This window comes from Anser anser, assembly GCF_964211835.1.
Source record: "Anser anser genome assembly, chromosome: 13".
In the NCBI taxonomy this organism is placed as follows: Eukaryota; Metazoa; Chordata; class Aves; order Anseriformes; family Anatidae; genus Anser; species Anser anser.
The window spans coordinates 7,819,822-7,841,777 of record NC_139734.1 but is presented as its reverse complement, the minus strand read 5'-3'; the positions used below and the strand labels follow the sequence as shown (position 1 = coordinate 7,841,777).

The window sequence follows — 21,956 nt, the reverse complement described above, 5'->3', positions numbered from 1 at the left end:
GCAGAATCAGGACCTCCGAGTTTTCAGCAATGAGAAAGAACACATTAGCAAACATGAGGTTAGCACCCCAGATCCTTACGTCACTTCATTCCAGTCAGGCTTGCTGTACGCTGGGACCGTGGGACTCGTGTATTTGCCCTCTTGCGTGCTGCTTCCCTCCTCATAGCTCAGGACCGACCTGGTAAGCAAAGAAAGGCCCATTATTTCTTTAACAACTGGCACGCAAATCATTGCACTAGTGAGTACTATCTACTCGCAAGGCAAGGCTCCTGCCAAGCTGTACCATTCAGTGTCCTGCACCAGGGTCTCTCCCCAGGGACCATACTTAGGCTACAGCTGCATTTCAACATGCTCCTACTTCAGCTGACCCTTCAGCTCCCTTGCTGCCACTTCAGCATCACTTAGTATTTCTCCGTCCTCAGCAAATGAGAAGGTAGTGACTAAACCCCACCAAGCACACGTGCACCAAAAGCAGGAAAAAGCTGGAGTGTTTGGTTCATACCAAAGATGATGGAGGAGGGATACAACCCAAACCCCTTGTTTTATGTTGTATGTTGTACTATAAACCTCAGCACAGTCCGCTTTACTCTTGGGACAAGAGCTGTAAAAAGAAGCCTCTTTCTATGCTTTTCTTCCCTCAGTCCGCAGTATTACTCATATGCCCACTAATATTTACCCCACTCTAACCTTTTATATGAATATTCAGTGTCCTCAAGGTGTGCAGGGGCTCTCTCAGTGGGAGGAGAGGGGACATTAGACTGCAAGCTAGACCTGTCAAAAGAAAAATTAAAAAAAAGAAAGAAGAAATCAACAGCCTAACGGCTTGTGAAAGGCTGTTAAAGTGCTTCAGGGGGGATTCACTGTATGAAACAACACTGCACTCCATATCAGACCAGAAAATAGAAAGTAATTTTCACAGAGAACTGCTTTTCCTTCAGAAAAAAACCCACTTTCATTATCTCTAATAAAGAAGAATAGAGGCTGTTAGTGGAACTAATGCAGTTACTTGGCCTCAATTCACACACACCCTAGCTGGATGCATCACTTCTCTGGCCTGTCACAGGATCACGCACCTGGGACAAAGCACAACACAAATGTCTTTGGGGCAGACCATAGAATCATTAAGGTTGGAAAAGACCTTCAAGATCATGTTCCTACACCATCCTACTAGGAGCCTTGTGAACCTCCTCACCTCAGCTGGGAGGTTGGAAGACATCATTTGCTCACCTCAAGTTGTTTGGCAAGCCAATGCATGGGGCCAAGTCCAAAATAACTGACTAAAACAAGAGAGGAGAGAAGCTTCAGGGAGATTAGTGTGTTTAGTGTCAACAGCAGCAATTCTGTCCTGACTCTGTGCCTCAGACATTGTCAGGGCAGCAAGCATGCTCTAAAAACACGTGGAATGGAGGCACTTCTGAGATCAGTGCTAAAAGCTATGATAAAGCTGCTATATCTGCTCCCAGGCTGATTCAGTGAAAATAAAAAGTTGATATGTGACAGTGAACTTAGACACATGGCCTAAACTTTTGGGCAGACCTGTGCGGTGCCAGGAGTTGGGCTTGATGATCCTTATGGGTCCCTTCCAACTCGGGATATTCTATGATTCTATGATGCAGTTCCCAGAGTTTAGCCACCTAAGATTTTCTGGCACCTGTTGCTTTGTTGCACAATCTGGATTCTACTTCCAACTCTTCTCTGGATGAATTACTTATTGTCCCCCCAGTATTTACCCTCCGCTAGCAGCAGCACCGTGAGCACCAGCACCAGGCCCTGACCCCACAGGTTCAGGCTTCGCATCATCCAGGCAGGGAGAGGTCTCGTAACAATGCTGCAGGCTGTCTGTAGCACCTGCAGGTCTGTCCCTGCAACCAGGGTCGGACCTGGTAAGAGAGGGAGATTCATGGGTCACAAAGAGAAGATTAGTAAGTTGAAGAATGGAGCAAGGAGTGGAAATATCAAACACGAGATTTGCTTGTCTCAAACAATGCCTCTTCCTGCTTAGTTCCATAACTTTCTTGCAGCGGACCTCAAGGGCAAAGACAAGTCCAACCAAGTCATGCTAGCACAAGGAAAGAAGCTGAGAGATCTCAGTCCATTTTGAGCCGGTGGATCAGGGGCACTCCCCTTTGTAAGTGCGTACAAGTGCTGCTCCCAGAACACATTTGTTAGGGCAGTACCAGGTCAGGAGAAGATGCCTCTCACTCTAAAATGAAGAAAAAAATGTGAATTTTATACTGCTAATAGACTTCAAACTTACTTTGGTGGGTAAAATCCATTGTTTGCTTCTGTGTGTTCAGAGTAACTGAAAAGGAGAAAAAACAACTTTAGAAAGCATCCTTGCTTTGATTTGGGGAATGTTCTGCAATTATTTTCTCATGCATTTAATAAATAAAAAAGGAAAAAATCCCCAAGACTTCCCGGTGATATTCCTCGGCATATTTCTGCAGGCAAAATGACAAGAAAATTTGGGGAAATTCATTGTGTATCAAGTGCAAAGGAGCAGTTAGTAACCCTGAATACTGTCACCATGTGACAGATGACAGTGATATGAAGTCATCTGGAAATCCGAGCCAGGACTCTTCCAGAACCAGTGGGATTGTCCTACAGCCCAGAGCTGCAGCACAGGCACCTCTAGTTTCACCCACAGAAGGGGAGGACGGCCCTTGTGTCCTCTGATTTGCCTCAGGGGAGCTGACAAAATTGGGAATTTCAGGTCTCTCATCCAAAATTGTGCATTTCTGTTTTCCTGTCTCCTGGCTGTGGGCAGGGACAAAGCAGACGGGTGAAGAGCTCTTTACTGAACTTCTCTTCTGCATGCCACAGGGGCAGTGCATTTCCTCCCTCACTTCCACTTTGTCAGACGGGACAGAAACACAGCCACTGCTCTTTGCATCTGCAACCTTTTTTGATTTGTGAATCTTTTTATTTTTTTTACTCCAGTAAGAGTGAGGACTCCCTGCAAAAGCTGTGAAGCAGACTGCCACACAGTGCTGTAGAACAGGCATGAACTGGGTTGTTTTGCTCACCTTCGGTGGATGTCTGAGAAGTACCCTCAGACTCACACAGGTTCTGGATCAAATTAAATCAGTGTTTTACAGACAGGGAGGGGACCTTCCAGCAAGGTCCACTGACACAGTGGTGGAGAGCAGCGCAGTGTGGAGCCCAGGCTAAGGAGCTCCATTGAGTATCAGCTTGGTTGGATGCAGAAAAGCTGGTGCTCGCAAGAGCGGGGCAGGATCCTGTCCAGGACAGGTCCTGGAGGGCTGGGGACAGAAGGCTCCCATACGCATAAGAGGCAATCAGAGAGCAGTGAGGGTGGACTTCATTTGGGCATTTGGAGACAACAAGTAGCTCAGCCATGCCTGTGGTTAGGGGATTTTTAACTACTTTCCACAATACCTTGGAGTCAGGACACAAATTTTCCTAAGTCACTGAACCTTTTGGTTTGCCAGACACTTTAAAGGATTTTTTTTCCTGTGTTCTGCCTCCTCCTCCCTTTTTCTTTTTTAAGGGGTCTCTTGTTGCAAAAGTAGATAGGTGAAGGCTAAAGGCCTAGAGATGTATTGAGCATGAAGCTCTCTGTACTGTATAAAAGTAAAAAAAAAAAAATTTAAAAAAATCTGGAATTGGTTTACATTTGGGAATATATCCAGAAAATGCGGAAGCAACCCGCAGAAGTGGTATTTTCCTTGTCTTATAGAAAGCAAATTAAAAAACTGGAACAATATCATACAATCTCATGTAAAAGAGAGCAAGGTTTTCTTTTTTTTTTTTCTCCCCTCTTAAACTAAATTTTAGATAAAGTGCTGCAGTTCTGCAAAGCACTGACTGAACTGTGCTTTTCCATCAGTAAATATTCATTTAGAGTTTCCAGATAAATCAAGAGGAGCAGCTGTTATTTGCACGATGCTCAAGTCAGTAAAGGAATTTCATGGTAACCTTACCTTCCATTTGTGGAAACCACGGCTGCTCTGGACTCATCCCATGCCAATGGCTCAGACTTTTCCTTAAGAGGTTTGTCACTAGACAAAGAAAAATGCCAGTAAGATAAGACTTGTACAAATCTACTAATACTTAGTTAGGATGAGCCCAAAATGGGGTTAGCCCAATATATCGGTATAGGAAGCAACCTTTTAGGTGCTGCAGGCCTGATTGCAGTTCATGGGGTACCCAGAGAGATGTGCTGCTCTGCGCAGTGAGGAACTAATGACCCCTTTGCTCAGGAAAGCTCAAGAACCCTTGAACAGTTGCTCTCTGTCTGCTCCCAAGCAAAAGAGGTCTTCCTGCAGGCCCACCAGCTGGACCTCTTCGTGCCCAACTACACCCACCGCTTGCTCCCCTGACCCATCAAGCCATGCATCCGTCTCCTTCCCCGCCAGTTATTTCCTCTCCAGTTTAGGTGGCTTAAGTAATGAGGCATTCTCTAATTTCTCTGGGAGACTGGCTCACAATTAGGAGCAGCTATGTGACGCAAACAACCCTAAGCACAAAGAGTGCGTTGTACTCAGGCTGTCCCTGCAGTGACACACAAGGACATATCTATGGGCCTCAGCTGAATGACCATGGCAGTAGCCCAGCCTCTACCTTTTCTCAAGCGCTCTAGACTTTGCTTCAGCCTGAGATATTAATTTGGGAACATTTCTAGCTTTATCTTCACTGATAGAGGTGGAAAGTGAGATGCAGTTAACTGCATATCCTGCAAAAACTCATTTGGTAAAACCAAGCTCTCTACAGCTGCTTAAGCACAACAGTGAAAGGTAAGCCCAGACAGAGGGACAGGTCTCTCTGCTTCAGTCTCAGCACTGCCAAAAATTCAGTGTGGCAACACTGAGAACAAAACCAGCTCTGCTAATACGGGATATATTTCAGAAATCTCTCTCATTTTTCCCCATTTTCAAAGGAAATGGGGCACACAAATGACACAGAGGACACTGTCTTTGGCCCAAAGCACAGCTGACTGCAGACCAGCCAGCAGCAGCCAGCGTGTGGCACGCCTGCTGTGTGTGACGCTTTCTGCCTACAGCTAGGCTGGGTTCATCTGTCACTGCTTCCCCCTTGGAAGTCCCCTCCTCAGCCACCTTGCCACTGAAGATAATCAGAATAAATGCCCTGCTGTGTGGGTCTATGTGCAGCTACGGTGTCAGAGCTCTGCTCCTTGATGTGTCAACCATCTGTACCCATGCCTTCCAGTTCCTTCTTAGGTTTTCTTCCTTATAACAGAGCTTTTCACACTTTCCCATTGTTCAGCCACCCCTGCATATTTTCTGCAAGGGGCAGAGGACCAGAACCAGTGTTAGAAGCCACCACCAGTGACTCATGTTCAACACACCCCTTGCAGGTGGAAGAAACTCCCCAGGGGATAGCAGTGTGAGGACAACCAGAGTGGTGACAAACACGTGAGGTAGATTCTTTAGGGACTGAGCCAGAGAGGAGAATCCTTTCCTCTCTGGGAGAAGCGGAGGAGGAACAGGAAAAAACAGATGAGTTGCAGCCTAGCCAGCAGATGATGCTCTTGGAGAGCAGCCCAGGACCGTGACTGGAGAGATCCCATCTGTTTGAGATCGCTAGCAGGTATATATCGTTTCTGAGTGAAAAGCAAAAGGCAGGCTGATCTGTGCTGCTGAACGTTAGGCTGATCTGTGCCTTTTCTCAAATTCTTACCCGTCCCCATGCTGTGACACGGTTTCCAATGAGGATTTCCCATTAGAAGACTGTCTGCTTTCACCATTTCTGCAAGCAAAACAGCAAGAACAATTAGGTAGGGAGATGTCGGGACAGAACGTGAGGGACAGGAACTCCATGACAAGGAGCTTGTCGGAAGTGTGATAAGGATGGTGCAGGGACTAGATTAAAATGAAAGCCTGTTCAGTTTAGGAGATAGAAAGGTCTGCCAATTTTAGACTCATATTCTCATGAGAAAGAACTGGGTGATGTTTGAGCTGTGGGAGGCTCATAAGCTTTCATCTGGGTACATTTCCTCCTAGGTTGTTAATACTTTTTTGAGGCGCTGCTTTCTTAGAGTCCTCCTGCTATCATACTTATTGTTCCATGACTGCACTGCATCCAGATTATGTGTACCTGGGAAAATACTACCAAGCAGAGCCAAACTCTCCAGTGCAGCAACTCCCTACCTGTCATTAGTGAAGTTTTGGGAAGATGCAGAGCCAGCAGACCTACCTGATTTCAGTATAGGTGGACATTTTCTCAGAAGTTTCACTCAAGGATGTGGTTGTTTGGCTCTTGCTGCCTGTTTCAGTGCTGCAAGAGATGGTAAAGAAAAAGTTGTCATTCTTGAGCAAGCCAGCTCCCTGTTGCAGCTTGCCAAAGTTTTCCTGCACTGAAATGTTCTTCCTGAAAGTAAATAAAATTGAAAGCAAACATCACCACTTTCAGTACGTTCACTTAAGAAGTAGTCTTATCAGAAACAACTCTGAAATTAAAAACACTGTCTATTGCCATGAATATCTACAGTCTGCCAACGATAATCAGGGAAGAAAAATAAAATAACAAGGTCAGTGACCAAAGCAATTTGCAATGCTGTGGAAAAACATTTCAGCATTTTTTATACTGTAGTCATGAATTCAAACAGACAAAGTGGAAAGCAACTGAAAACGATTCCGCTGCAGATTTAGCGAGAGTTCAGCAGGTCTCCTCCTCTCAGGTTTTGAGCACTTTTATCAATATGCTGTCAGACCCTTTCAAGACACAACATGGATTTCAGACAGAAAATCTTCTTAAATGCAGACAGCTGTTTTAAAAGACTTCTACGTACAAGGCCGACGAATTTGCTTCACTTCACCTCCCAGAGGGCTGCTGACAGAAGTCTGTCACGTGCTACACATGTGCTGACACAGCAGCAGATGTCCAAGGCACACCGGCTGTGCTGTAACACTCACCTGGTGGGAGATGCTGCTGTTGTCTTTGGCTCATTCCAGGAAGACCCAGCTGTGCTTTTCCTTAGCCCATTGGTACTAACGAAACAACAACAAAACAACAAAAGTAACAAAGCTTTAAAGATGGAAGATCTTTTAGGTGTCATCCTGCTTGCCGTCCCACAGCTCTCATGTCTGCTTTCTGGGCAGTGAGACGCCAAACCCTGCTGCATAAGGACTCAGCTGGCCCTAAGCACTGCTGCAACTAATATCTGTCTTTCTCCTGAAATGCTCTGTCATTAGGAACTGTTTTTTTTCCAATCTAACACAGCTGGGGCTGTTTCTATCCCCAACATTTGAGCTTGTGCTAAAAAACAACCTGCCCAAATGTACAGATTAAGACTCAGTGCATTTACAAAATTGCTCTCACTCTCTGTATTTGTATAACGTGGGGGAGTGAAAGGGCATCCCAGCCCTGCTTCAAACCTGTTCCACAATGGCACAAAATTGCACCAAAATTCATGAGGCAGCTCCTTCATTCTGAAAACAAAGCATTTCAGCCTGAAAGGCCTCATCTATTGGTGCCCCTGCTGGGCCCGCAAAGGACCAGACTGGCAGAGAAGCTAATATTGCTGCTGCCTGGCTTCAAGCCACACCTCATAGTGGGAAGAGAGAGCTGAATCCCAAATTAAATGAATCTGCATGAAAACAGGAAGATTTTCCCTCCCAGTGCTAACACTGCTATCTCTGTATCGGTGTCAGTCCCACACCACACATCAGCAGTTCCTGACCGGTGTGGACTGGGAGAGGATGTCATCTCTGCTCCTTCACACCAGGGACAGCATGTCCCCAGGTTCCTCACACCACAGCAGGAACTCTCTAGCCTGTCTGCAGTGGCTCCACGTACACCTGGGCTTCACGGGAGCTTGAGGAAGGGGCTGTGGGCTCAGAACGAGACTAACATTTACCGTCAAAGCAAAGATCAATTTAAAGATAATGAACCTCTCAAACCTCCCAGGTCACACCTATCTGTTGCTATCAAGGTAGAATAATTAAATCTAAAGTCTAACAAAAGCAGAGAGCTGGCTCAGGGGACTGGAAATAATGAGATATTGAGTACTTCGTGTCTAGGTGATGGGGTCAGTTCATGCAGCCAAGTCTGCTAGTACAAGAAAATCATTACTATCTGATGGCTGCTTGATGGGTAGGGTGAGCTCATCTAAACCTGCTCTGACTCTTCCTGTGTGTTGTCTCTACAGAACCACTGCCAGGCTCATTCCTGTGGCATACAAGCACCTCGTGAAGACAGAAGTGATGGGGCTGTGGAGCATGATCAGGAGAGGGGCTTAGTGGCAAGTTTACATCATGTAACTCACACTGTAGCTGGCCTGTAGTTAAATGCTGTCTGCCACTCTCCAGGGCTGTCAGCTGGATACCTAATACTACCCTGTATATATCCCTATGTCTGCCCATTTGCTTCACTGAATTAATTGGTTTCATTTTTTTTTTTTCATTTTGGATTGTTTTTTATGCAAGACAGAGGCAACCAGGGTTTCAAGAAAAGTCTGTTGAAAAACCTCCATCCCTAGCTGTGTTCAACCTGCTACCTTCCAGCTAAAAGGAAAGTCAGTGTGCCCTAAAATCAGACAGTCAACACACTACTCCAGAATGAGATCCATACCTGTTGTCATCTGGCGTAAACTTGCATGAACCAGACACAGCTGAACTCCTCCTCTGCTGTCCTTCTTCTTCTATCTCAATTCTTTCAGAAGGAGGGAGGAAAAAAATAAATATCACATCATTTCCCATTTCTCACCGCTAGCTAATCCAGGCAGTTTACTTTTGCTTTCCCTTAAGCTATGTTTTCCCTCTGTTTCCCTTGGAGGCACATTTTTCCTGTTCTTTGTGCTCCATGTGCTGTTACTGGTGAGTATCTCAACTGGCTGAATGAAGTAAGAACTTCAGCCAAAATCAGTGGCAATTTTCTGCCGCAGTTCCTTTACAAATAGCATCAGCTGACGCTTCAGTTCCAGTAAATGACCTAGACATCATTTCCCTATGGTACCAAGTGCTTCAGAAGTTAAATGCCTGAAGAATGCTTGGAACCACTGCTGCTTGGAACCAGCCTTCCTGGAAGAAGGCAGGCAGTGAATGAGTCCATACAATCCCTCCTCACTTCAGGTTGCCCGTAACCTAAAGCATCATCATGTATTCGTAAAGCTCATGACAGTGTGAGCCCTCAAAAGCCAGCATTTTTTAACCCCTTCCATGGGAACTGTCCCCCCTCTCCTTTGAAACACCTGGGAATCTCCCATCCCAGCATTTAACAGCAACCCTGGCACAGAACACAGATGTGCAGCCCCAGCAGCATTTTCAGAGCAAGGTCAGTGACCTACCTCTTGGCAAACAAGGGTGGGAATTCTTGTGTCGGGCTCCTGTAAGGGAAGCACAAAGGCAACAGTTACAAGTTTGGAGTTAAAGACAGGCTTTGGGCAGAAGCAGCTTGACCCACGTGGTGCAAAGCATTAAGGGGTCCTATTGCACCATTTGGGCAGAGCTGACCACGAGAGAGGGTGCTAAACCTGTGCAAATTACAGAGCAAAAAGTTATAAAACATGAAGTAGAAGCTCCCCCAAAGGGCCTCTTTGATTTTACACCTTCCCACTTTCTTTTCTTCTTGCATGCAAGCCTGCCTCCCACTGCACAATACTTGGTGCACCAGAAGAATTGGCAGCCAGTGCAAACTCCTTTAATGCCCATACAAATCCTACCCAAGCAAGCCTCTCACTCTGGGCACAGCCAAATGCTGCTGGCACATGCCCTCCCTGCTCCCTCCCCCACTACCAACCTCTCGGTGCCTCATTGTGTTGCCCTGAGTTAGGTCAGGAGGAAAAGGATTTACAGTGAAAGCAAGCTGCAAAAAAGTCACTACCATGGTTCCTGGAAGACCTGAGACCGTCTTAATTTGTTTTTTTTTTTTTCCTCCCAGGAAAGAAATGGACAACAGAGCCTTGAACACCAGCAGCTCCCACACATCCTTCATGTTGCTGTTGCACACCCACATGTTAGCTAGGTTTTTCGTTTTGGTTTTGTTTTCTTCCTCTACAGAATTATTTTGAAGCTGAAACTAATATCAGGATCTTGTAAATCTAACTATTATTCAAACACAACGTAAAGGCAAAATCTGTCCCAAAAAGCTGATCCAAATTGGATGCAATTTCTAACAGTGGTTTATATTTGTTCTGATTTCCCCCTACCTTCCAAGTAGTTCCTGCAATGAAACTAGAGAGACCAACTTTAAAAACTGACTCTGAAAAATTGGGTCTTAATTTTGGGTCCCAGGGAATTAGGGACTATCACAGTTTTTCTCCTGCTAAAATTTCATCCCTCTCAATAGAGGAGATATCTCAAGATTCCTAGAAGACTTCCCCAATTCTGCAGTAACCAGAAGATATCCTTGACACTTGGAGAGAGACAGCAGCTAAGTTTTCTTCATTTACTGGAGAGGTACACATCTTCTCTGGTGAGTCTTTGGATCAGGCCACCGCTCAAGTCAGAGCACCACCAGCAGCCTCTTCACTGTCTCCTGCCCCATACTCACATGGGGAAAACTCACCCGTTGCTTTTCTTGGCCGCTGAGAGCACGTAAGCACGTTCCCTGCTGGCAGTGCGTCTCAGGACACTGTTGGCTGCCTCTGTCCTGAAAGGGAAGAGAAGGAAGGGGTCACATTCTGTCCATGCTCTTAGTAGCTGCCGGGTGTAGCCTTGAAAAAACAATAGGAGAATAAACCAGTGGAGACTTGTGCTAAACCTGACAGAGCTCCCATGGCTCTGGAAAGCTCCTGAAATCTAGCTAGGAGCAAGACGAGTAACAACGTCTGATCTTTTTCCACTAATATCAATTTTTCTCTTCATACTGAGCCACAGCACTTTCTCATGGATGTAAAGCATCAGGCAATAAAAATCTATATAAATAAAAATCCTTCTCTTCCAGGAGGGCAGAGGGCATTCCCCATCTCAAGACCCGAACTCCTTCAACACTGCATACTCTGGGGGCAAAAAATGGGATACAGGCTTTGTGGCTGATATGCTCCATAGACTGCACGTGTCTATGCAAACATCAGTAGCACCAAACATACCACAGGGAAAGTTCAAAATGAAAGGACTTTCACTGGTTTATCTCCGCTGGTCAGATTACCAGCTTTCATTTGTAAAAGTCTTGTATCTGAGAAAAAGCATCTTTAGAAACAAGACTGAAAGCAACCCATCTAAACCTGGAGACCCGTCTAGATCTGGACTTCGATGCAAGTCCTCAGGTGGTCCAGTCTCAAAGATACACGTGTAGGCTGTGGAAGGAGGACTCCTTCCTTTACTGCCAGGCTATTTGTATGTCTCTATCTCTTCACATAGACACTATGCAGCTGATAGATTCCACAACCCATTTCCAGCTGCCAAATTAATTGGGGTATGCTGTCAGGTTGAATCATGTCAGGCTTTTAATTATATTTTGTTGGGAGTGCAGTCGCCTGTGGGCATCGATGCGCTCCATGTAGAAATATCTGCTTCTTATTATTTCATTGCAATCAGCCCTAATGGCTCAGCTATAATCATCATCAAACTGACCCTGCCAGCAAAGAACAGTTAAACTGAAGTAAGTCCACTTGTCACTGCCCCTTGCAAGAAAAAGGTGGTTACCTGGAAGGCATACCTCTTTTTATGTTCATCTGGACTAAAAGGCACATCCTCCTCATCCAAGTCCACTGATTTTTGTTTAACATTATAGGGAGCTCTGAAAAAGGAAGAGAAGGGGAGAAAGAGTAAGGGAACTGCCTCTGTATATTGTTGCAGAGGCAGCACAAACAAAACCCAAGGTAAATCCGAGGGCTGGGTATGTGGAAAAGGGTTCTGACCCTGCATGTGTTGCATAGGAGTGGGAAGACACTTGTACTTTCCATGTGCATTGGGGTACACGTCTTCATAGGATTTTGTTTTATTAGTGTAGGGGTTTTAAGCCTAGAAGCAGGCTGATGATAAATGCTCAGCTGCATTTCAGGGTACAGACAAAGTCTCTGACATGAAAAGCTGTGTAGGAAATGTCAGGAGGGCTGTTCTGCTATGGTTTCATAAAGGCCGGCAATGCTGCAAACCAAGTCCCCAGGCTACGTCCTCCAGTTTTCTGCCTTAATTACTACGAAGTGGTAAAATTCGCTCCTTACAAAGGCCGTTACCAGGTCAAGGAATGCCTTACAGCCCACACAGGCCTGGAGGTTGCACTGAGGAATGCTTCAGTTTCTAGAGACAGCTCTGCAGTACTCAGCTAACGAAGCCATGCCTGGCTGGGCACCCACGTGCAGGTGACTTCATCACTGAAGCTCAGGTGCTGGAGAGCCCGTGCATGGGCAGAAAGCACAGCTCCCCTTTGTACACTCACAGCTTCTTGTAATCCTCAGTTGTCATCCTGTAGCCAGAAGAAGAACGGCACGAGCTGGCTCCCTTCATGGCAGTGCTGCAGATGGCACAAATCACACCTGTTAACACGAGCCTCCTGAGCACTCACCCTCTGTCACCCTGTCCCCAGGTGAGCTCCACACAACAACAGAAAAGAGTGATCTTAAAGATCCACTCTGTGAACTCGGGGAATGCCATCTAATTGAGGAGCAGCATTCTTTCCACAGCCTTGGACTAGGATTTGAAGTATACTTTGGTTCCCCAGGGCCACTGTGAGCTGTCAGAGCCAGTATGGCCCTCTGTGGGATGATGCCACTTCATCCTAGGATCAGCCAGGGGGGAGGAAAGACCTTGTGGCATCATTCTTCTCCCCAGCTGAATCAAAACAGGGGAAAAAAGGGGGGTTCAAAAAAGTTTCATTTGAAGTGCAACAAACATCTGTCTAGATCAGAGCCAGGCTTAGATCTTACTGCACTTAAATGTAAACGTCTTTCACAAGACAGGTTTCAAAAAACACACCTTAAAAATACCAAAATGAGGTGTTACAGAGCTGCAAGGATTCCTTGCAACTTATCCCCAATCAAACCTATTTGCCAAATTAAACTTAAATCCGTAAGAATTTTCATGGTCAACTGCCATCCCATGCTTTGGTGGGGTTCCATGTCTGCTGAGTAGAGCTCTGAAATAAAAGGCCCTGACTTCAAACTTAATCACTGTTCATTTAATTAGCAAAGGAGCTCACTGGAAGCCCACAAGCACCAGCCAAAGTAAAAGGGTCACTAAAAACATAAACAATATTTAAAAGCTCATCTCCATGAAGAACTGGAAGACATACATACCTTTTCTGGGCTTCCTTGGAAGATGAAGAATTAGGCACAGAAGGAGTCTTATCGATGGTTCTTGTGAACACTCCCCTGGGGAGAAAAGAGACATGCTAAATTTGTTTTGCAGGGCAGAGTTTGGAGCTCAGATGAGGGGGCATGCAGCCACTCTTCAGCCTAACAGCACCTGCATGTCCTCTCAGGAGCAATGCGCTGGCTCAGGACAGTCAAAATTAGAAGATGCTTCCTTGGGAGAGTCCCATCTATGTACTCCCTGGCTTTACAGTAAAATCAGTTTTCACTTGAGAACGGCCTGGGAATGGCACCACAGGGCTTGCCGACCTTTTTAGGGCGGCATTGGGGTCTCCTCAAACAAACTACGTGTCAGAGGAAGCTGAAGCACATGAGCCCCATCGACAGCGCTGTCCTGAGAACGAGGATGGTGGAACATTTTTGCAGCACGATCATCTTCCCACGTGCGATCAGTGCATCGTACAGAGATCAGATTTTCTGTTAACATCACCAAACTACCTGTGAACAAAACACCCAGGACTATCTCTTCATCAAGGAACTCCCTGAGCATTACAGTGTTCCTAACTGGCAGGATAAACCAAGAGAACACGATATTTTTCATGTTTACTGCTCCTGATCTAGATCTCCTTCCCCTCCAGCCTACGTGCTTCTTGCCACCCTGTATACCAACCTGATGAGGTAACCGGATTGAGGCTTGGAGACGGGAGGCCTGTACAAAGAACAGACATCATTGAATTAAGAAACATGTAGAAAAGCAACAGCAGCAGCACCAGTATTAAAGAGAAATGTCCACATGGCTATCAAGCCAAAAATCCAGCCAAAGGGGCTTTGAGTTGGGCACTGCCTCAGCTACTGCACCAATTTGACCGTGGGAGGATTCTTTAAAAATGAATTACCTTCAGAACAAGCTCTGTGAAAGAGTGTTGTAAGAAAAATGAATTTTAGAATTCGCCAATCAAAATTAGCCATGCTGACAGTTGCCTGGCTCAAAATGAAGTCCTCAGATTGATGTGGTAAGAGAAGGGAAATTAGGCATTGTACGGATTCTGGCTGTTTTACCACAAGAAAACTTCAGCTTCACACTAACTTCTCTGAGTGTCTGTCCTCAGAAGACGAGTGCAGCAGAGCTCCCCTGGAGGTAAAAGAAAGGGATACCAGCAGATGGGGACCTGGCCCCTTGCAGCAGGGCAGGAGGAAACATCCCTGGAACTTGCTTCAAGCTGGCTTGAAGTCTTCTTGAGACCAAACTGGGGACCAGGATGAGCCTCAAGGTCCAAACATGGCACAGACAGGCTCACTCCATCCCTGCCCAGATGCCAACTCCTCTTTTCTTGCCTGTCCAGGTGCCCTTAGGATCTCAGGATAACACGGTGGCAAGGAAGCTCAGCAGGTCTCTGGTTGGTCTAACCCTCCTGCTCCAAGCAGGGTCAGTCCTCAGGTCAGAGCTCAGCAGGAGGGCAGGTTTACACTGTCCAACACCACATGCCCAAGGTGGCTGCCAGGCTCAAATTTGTCCTGTTGCCTTCAGGCACAGAAATACAAACACCCTGCAGGCTTAGTTTAGCTCTGGAGCTCTGGATGGAGAAGCTGGAGGCTGATGAGTGCTGAACACAGCACCAAGCTCTTGGTTCCACAGCGTCCTCAGAGCAGGCACCAGCAGGCTGTAGCCCATCCCAGCCCCATTGCCTAGCAGTTCCCTGAGCACTGACCTTTGATTGCCACCTGCAGGCACAACAAAAGGGAGAGGAAGCAGGAATTTGCTCACAGGAGAGGGCAATACTCTACCAGCAATGGTACTGCAGGTAGCAAAGAGCTCTTATATATAAATAAGCCCATTTCAACAGTTTTGCACTGTAGGATGGAGATCCTACCAGCTCCTAAGTTCCCGAAAAGCCCCCATAGTCTGTGCCTGAAGCAAAACCAACTCCAATATGGAATGGATTTTGATCTGAGGAGCCTCTGGGCTTAGAGCACACAGGTGTTGCACCAGCGCAGGAGCTGATGTGCACCAGTAATCCTTCGGATTGTGTCCTCGAAAGCACCCATTCCTCTGCACTAAAGATACAGATCCATCTGGTCACACATCTCTCCACCATCCGTCTGGACTTTGCAGAAGCTGAGCTATGCTCTGTATGAGGCGACAGTTCATAAGACACTGCACTGAACAGGCTCTGTATTTTTCAACAGGACCTATATTTCTCAACAATTATGGAAGTGAGTGGATAGGAGTAGGAAGAACCAGTGAAAGCATGCACTGACTCCATGGGATAACAGAAAGAAAGCAAACAACAGGATGGGTCCCCCAAATTACCTGTCACTCTGGGGAGCAATAGGTGCTGAAGCTGGGGATCCCCCACCAGCCCGTGCAGACCTGAGTAAAGAGGAAACAGTCACATAATTAACTCCTGCTGTTGCTGATCTTCCTTCTTGAACAAGGCAGTGATGTTTTCTGAGATTGCTGCTAAGAGAAAAATAGTTTGGGCTTGATTTTGTTTCTGACTAAGAAGAGACCCTGGTGCAGATCGTAGGCATTCCTGGTGCAGGGGTGGCTCCATCTCACAGCCTGTGAGCTGCAGGGGGAGATGCAGACCTGGCTGTTTTACACCACTCACAAACTCCCTCCCATCAAGGTCTGCCTCTTTCTTTGTCACTCTGGAGATGGTGAAACACAATCTGGCTTCAAAAGGACTTTGGAGCTCTCCTGAGACTTCAAATGTGCCTGTGCTGCTGGATTCACAGCTCCCACACCAAAGGCCATTTCTCAGTGTTTCTCCTCAGTCTTCGTTTATCAAAATGAAACAGAAGGACTGCTTCCCTGGGCAGTGCCATTCCCTGGCATCATGGGAACCCCACAACAAGCTAGCATAATGTGTGCTTTTCCTATAGGTTGGAAAATAGAGTTCTCGAGGGAGGCTGATGAGGGAAAGGAAGAAGAGGAGCATTCCTCGGTGGCCACACTTACAGCGGGCTGCTCTTCTTTTCGTCCTCAGAGTCTGAGTTCTGGTGGTGGATCCAGCTCTTGTCTCCTTTCAGGGTGGTGCGAACCTTCATCTGCTTAATGATCCTTCTACGGTCTTCATCCGTAGGTGTAATCACACGTCCTAGGAGAGGCAGAGGGAAAGGAAGCAGAGAGAAGGGTTGTTGAGAAGATTTCAGTGTCAGCAGGTGAACGATTGGTAAATCTCAGACAGCAGGGAGCACAGGTCCCCCATCAGCCAGAGATGCAAACACTGAACAAGTCTTTTGCTACTTCTGATGAAAGATGGAAGCCAGCTATCATCCTGACTTCAGGATCAATTTACTCCAACTCCCCTGACGTATCACCTCCTCTGCAGAGATTCATAATTTTTTCACTCCTTTCTGGGGACTGTTTAACATTAATGAGTCATTTTCTTTCATGAAGACCAAAGACATTCGGTGGGTGGTCTAATCACATATTTACAAAGCAATGCATTTCCTCTGGCATTTCCCATCAGATCAGCTCTAGCATGAGGCTTTTTTGGTTTGTGGGAGAGGATATGTCTGAAGCGTGATGCTGAGCCAAGGGCTGGGGGATAAGCCATAAAATGCAAACACCCAACTTTCTCTGGTGTCCTATTGTCCTGTTGGAGGATACACATCCTTTCGATATTAAAAAAAAAAAAGAGGAAAAAAACAATAACAAAGACATTTTAACTGGTAAATTCCCCATCTAGCATTTTCTTCTGAAGAAAATAGCTGTTTTTAAGATGAAGACCAGATAAGGAAATCTCCTTTTCTGTGTATTTCTGTTTATCTTCCATCTTTTGCTATTTTGGAAATGGCTGCTAAGAGATGAAAACGTCGGGCCTGCTCTCCTCATAGGACATGGACCAATACAGCTCAGGGGTTTAGAGATACCAGCAAGTTATTGCAGCTTTACAACTAACTTCTTATCAGCCAAGCCAAGGAAACCGCCTGTCTGCACATTCTTAGCCGGTGGCAAACATGAAATAATTCAATTTAGCTACCAGGAAAGGAGGGTCACTAAGTCTCAGTATCTTGTACTCAACGTGGGCTAAAAGGCTGCCCAGAAATAGTTATCACTGAGCAGTCGACGTGCAGTAAGTTGTTTAATCTTTGACACAAGATTAGGTGCTTCAAGGCTAGGTTATGTAGTAGGGGTATGGTGGTGGATTTTTTTGGACAAACACATGCATCAGATTGCCATTGAGGAAAACAGCCATACCAATGAAAAGAATGTCCTTTCTCACGTGGAATTAGCAGCAGCAAAGACACTGATATACCGGGCCATATCTACATCAGGGTGCAGTCTGGGGGACCAGCAGTAACACTCTGCAAGAAGCAGAGCACCTGGAAAAGGAAGGGCTGCTTTTCTTCGCACTGAAGCTTCAGATGAAGTCTACTGCTTTGTGGAAATGAACAAGGCACTTCCACTCTTCTCCAGACTACTGTTTCAGGTTATCTATGGATTTGGAAGCATCATTCCACCTATTCACATCTAAAGGTCCTATGAGCATCTGTCCTGTGAGTCCTATGGGCATGTTGCTGGGTCAAAACACAGCAACTGGTAGCCTCTGTGAGAATTTTCAACACTTCTTTGATAAGACGACATTAGGAGTGTATCATTAATACAGCAGAGGACAGATCCCCAACAGCCTGAGATGGGGAAAGGAATTACCTTTGTTGACACCCAAGGACATCATGGTTCTCACAAGTGCCTTCCCCTGTCAGTTACTGTTTGAAGACCACAGGTCCCTGGAAGAAATGGAAAGGAGAAAAACAGATTAGCAGTTCTGTCAAAAAGCAGCTTTTAAGCCATGCAGAAGAGGGAGTATCACAACAGCAGTGCCACAGCCATAGAGCCTGAAGGGTGGGAGATCATGGCACGTATAGCAGAGAACTGCAATTTCTTCCCATGCCATGCACCTTCAGCATCAAGGATGGAAAAAATCCAGTGGGTGTATTCTCCATACCAGTAAATCTACAGATTGGCCGTGACAGATGCATCCTTCCAACTGTGGAAGGAAAGCAGTGGAGGAGACATCACCAAAGGTGCCCAAATCCACCCAGGTGGGACAGATCTTCTGGAGTCTCTATAATTCAGAGAAGCTGAGGCTGCTTGGGTGAGCCTTGGCATTTTCATCAAACAGGAGTAGAATATAAGGACACTTGACAAATTTCAGTTGACAGAGATGATCCGTATTTCCCCAGGAAACAGAGCAGAGGGAATGTCTTACTGTCCGCCTCTGAAGCAAGAGTTAGCTCTTGCTTCTGATGGCTACTGAGTCCCTCCTGGAGGTGACCACTGTAAAGCAGCAAGGAGAAACTCCTGGACATACAACCTTGGAGATGCTCTGAAATCGCAAATTGGCAGAGCACTTGTTGCTTAGTGCTGCAGTTGAATAAAAACAACCACAAAATAAAAATCAGGAAATATATTGGTTGTTTCAGATACTGCCAAACCAGTATATATAAATATATTATATATATTAAATATATATATATATTTAATTGGAAAAAAACAAGGAACAAAAGAAAACAGAAACCCCCAAAATTGATCCACTGGGTTTGAGTACCCATGTTAATTCAGCACCTGATTACTTTTTTTGTTTTGTTTTGTTTTTTAAATCATGTTTCTTTTTTCTTTTTTTTTTCCCCCACCCTTCAAATTTTTTTGCGTTAAGCTGCATAAGCCCTTGTTTCAAAGGAGAAAGCCAAGGGCAACTTCCAACCTTTAAAACCCTTTCCTCCATTCTTCCCTTGCCAAAACTATCTGCTGAACCTGGATTCTTAAGCGACTATACTAATCATTAAGAGAAATGCCCAACCCTATTTGGGAGCCTGCGAATCTAAAATTAGGTTGTTATTATCTGCCGGTGGGCTTGTCTCTGCAACACTGCTGCAAAGCCACACGCCCATACGGAATGCCGAGCGCTGATCTCACAGCATTGCTTCTTGGCAAAGTCTCCTCCGCTGCCTTGTCTCAGCCAAGGATCTACCTCAGCTCCCTGCATATCCACTCCTCAGCCAGTTTGCGCTCGGATCGCGAACAAGCCCTCTGCAATTACCCCTAGGCTCCCTCTCCCTTTCGCAAACACTCCCAAACATTAATTCAGCTTCCACCGTGGGCCGACAGCCCACCTCTTTTCTTATCCTTCCCAGATCCCCCTTCCCACACAAATTTAATTGTCCCTGCTATTTAAAGAGAAACGTAAACTGTAGTGCTGCCTTAGATATCCACAAAGAGACTCTCAATACTTGGGTATCTTTCCACCGAAGGTGGGAGGCACTGCTGCAGTCTGTAGGAGAACAGCTGAAGGACCTGTAATCTGGCAACTCTGGATTAAAAAGAAGTCAGTATCTTGGACCTGCACATAGAGAAGCCACGTGGAAAGTGGCTTCATTACCTACTGTGTCCAAGCGGGGTCCAGAGCACAGCTACCCTGCTGACCGCAGCTCAGAGGTGCTCCTACGCCCCTGGTGCCCTCTTCCAGGTATTAAATTCTTCCCTATTCCAGGACAAGATAAAGGCTGAAGGAGGTGGAGGATGAGAAGCAGTGGAAAAGAGCTATCCCAGGAGCTTGATATGGCCCTGAATCAGTAGTAGATATAGGCTACATGTTGTAATATAATGGAGGTATTTGGAAGCTGGAAAGCCAGTACCTATCCAGCAGCACAACTGAGAGGCGATCAGCCCCCCAGCACAGGCCTACTAAACGAACAAGCAGTGGTTTAGGAGCATGTAGGAAAGACTCTCGGGAGATGCAGAGCGAGGGATGAAGCTCACGGAGGTGCAGCACTGAACTCTCCTCCCTGCCGTGCACCACAGCTCCGCGTGGGACCAGCCCTGCAAGAGACATCATCTCCGTTTGTTGCTTAAACAGAAGCTTTGCTTCTTACTCACACAGCTCCCCTAACTTGACAAATACACCCAGAAAGGAAGGGAAGCCACGAAGGGTGGCACTCAGTATGTGTGTAAATATACGTGCCAGAAACTACAGGTCGGCCCAGCCTTTTCCTCTGGCACCGTGTTCCCTCTTCCTGGCTCACATCATCCTGGGAGGGACCGCAGCAAACGCCGCTGTACTCCACTGATATTTCTGGCTTGACAAACAGGAGTTGGAACATGTCAGTGGTGATCACCCGGCTTAGCTTTGGGGGACTGGCAACTTTTTCTGCCAGCCTGCTTTTTCCACCGATGATTCATGCAATGGCAGCAGCAGCCCAGCTGTCCCAGCAGCTGGGACCAGCTGGGAGCTCTCTACGGACTGACGGACAAACTCGAGGAGGTTAGAGCCTGGCTGTCCCCCTGTCCCACACCAAGGATTCTGCCCTCGTCACAAACACCGTAACGAAGTTGTCCAGGGTGATGCTTTCAGCAAAGCTTCTGTGATGGGCATAGAGGGGTGCAAAGGTCCTTCTGCGAGAGCTGGAGAGGAGTCAGTTCTCTGCTTCCTTTAACACGCTTTTCTTTGGTTTGTGAAGGCTGCTAGGTGGATATTTTTACCTGTCACCTGAGGATCAAGGCAACGCAGACTAAACAAGATCACCACAAGCTGAGAGGATGCAGCAAGAGAAGAGCAACTCAAGTACCCTATTTCTTGCCCACATTTTTTAATCACCTGCTGTAGGCTCCTGCTGGAGTTGGGACAGTGAGCTTCGTAAACCTTTGTGCTGATGCAACGCAGACCTTACATGTCTACTCAGTGCCTGCTCAGTGACAAGAACATTAAAAGATAAATTAATGCAGGTTATACCATGGAACCTGCAGTTAGAATAACTCAACATTCCCTACATGAGAAAGGAAAAGCTCATTTTCTTCTTTTAATGCTTGCTGGCACCCGGCAAATAAACCGATGTCTACAGATGCCGAGATAGTAGCTGTGCTGAAGAAACAGGAAAAAGAGAGAGATGTGGCCTGCTAACCCAAACCAGAAAAGACAGATCAGCAAACTAGTACCAGGAAAAGCATTTCTCAAAAGCAAGCTCATATCATTTCTCCTTGCTTTGATATTCCAGTGGCTGGTGGTTAGAACACGAAACAGGAGGTGCAGCTTCCCCAGCCACACGAGGCGACAGTGGGACCGCATCCCAGCGCGTCTGCTCCAGCCACAGGGCTCTGCAGAAAGGAGCACGGGATTTGTGGGGCCAGAGAGGATTAGCAAGGGGGTGTTGGACTCCAGGGGGCTGACACAACACTCCTGGGAAAAAGTGGTTCTCACTGCTCCAAGGACTGCTTAGAAATTACACAGCTTCCCCGCTCTGACAAAATTCGAGTTTAGGCTTCAACACATGCACTGTGGGACCTCAACACATTTCAAAGCATTTTTGACTTTATATTCAATTTTTTGTGAATCTGCAGTGCAGTAATTCTCAAAGACATCAGCTCTAGATTTGGAGGGGTGTCTTCAACTGTTCCCACTTACCCACCGTTATTCCCTTGAAAGGCAGCGACAAGCCAACACGGAGCGCTCCAGAAATCTCCCTTATCAAAATGTCACCAAGGGACGTGGTTTTTCACAAATGTGCTTTTCTGCTATTGGAACCTCTGCCACAGACAGTGGCTAAGTTACAAGGGTAAAAAGTATTTTTGTTGGCACAGCTTATTTGGGAATCGATTACAGCTTCAGCCACGGGCTACAACAATTTCCTCTATTGCTATGGAAACAAATCTATTTGCCTGGTTCCGGCACAGATTGCAGCTGATCCCAACAGCTCTGCCTCCCACCTGGAGAACAGGACTATCACCTGCCGCTTGATTGAAGCTTGGAGATCCGAACTCAGCAGGTGGTTAGGATCC

General features: G+C 46.3%; 1 protein-coding gene across 4 annotated transcripts in view; it reads right to left on the bottom strand.

Moving 5' to 3' along the window:
- ZNF185 (zinc finger protein 185 with LIM domain) overlaps positions 1 to 21,956 on the bottom strand; it is a 45,595-nt gene that overhangs the window by 12,878 nt on the left and 10,761 nt on the right. For 3 of the 4 annotated variants that reach the window (XM_083797117.1, XM_083797120.1, XM_083797118.1), the window contains exons 2-19: positions 17,835 to 17,911; positions 16,137 to 16,275; positions 15,486 to 15,545; positions 13,845 to 13,883; positions 13,160 to 13,234; positions 12,304 to 12,378; positions 11,581 to 11,661; positions 10,489 to 10,572; positions 9,269 to 9,307; positions 8,554 to 8,634; positions 6,897 to 6,971; positions 6,178 to 6,351; positions 5,662 to 5,730; positions 3,945 to 4,022; positions 2,258 to 2,302; positions 1,731 to 1,880; positions 688 to 771; positions 80 to 178 (exon numbers count right to left, since the gene is read on the bottom strand). In XM_083797117.1, coding sequence (XP_083653243.1) covers positions 80 to 178; positions 688 to 771; positions 1,731 to 1,880; positions 2,258 to 2,302; positions 3,945 to 4,022; positions 5,662 to 5,730; positions 6,178 to 6,351; positions 6,897 to 6,971; positions 8,554 to 8,634; positions 9,269 to 9,307; positions 10,489 to 10,572; positions 11,581 to 11,661; positions 12,304 to 12,378; positions 13,160 to 13,234; positions 13,845 to 13,883; positions 15,486 to 15,545; positions 16,137 to 16,275; positions 17,835 to 17,859 — 1,472 coding nt within the window. In that variant the 5' untranslated portion in view covers positions 17,860 to 17,911. The remainder of the gene's footprint in view (positions 1 to 79; positions 179 to 687; positions 772 to 1,730; positions 1,881 to 2,257; positions 2,303 to 3,944; positions 4,023 to 5,661; positions 5,731 to 6,177; positions 6,352 to 6,896; positions 6,972 to 8,553; positions 8,635 to 9,268; positions 9,308 to 10,488; positions 10,573 to 11,580; positions 11,662 to 12,303; positions 12,379 to 13,159; positions 13,235 to 13,844; positions 13,884 to 15,485; positions 15,546 to 16,136; positions 16,276 to 17,834; positions 17,912 to 21,956) is intronic. The other variant, XM_083797119.1, reaches the window with a different exon arrangement.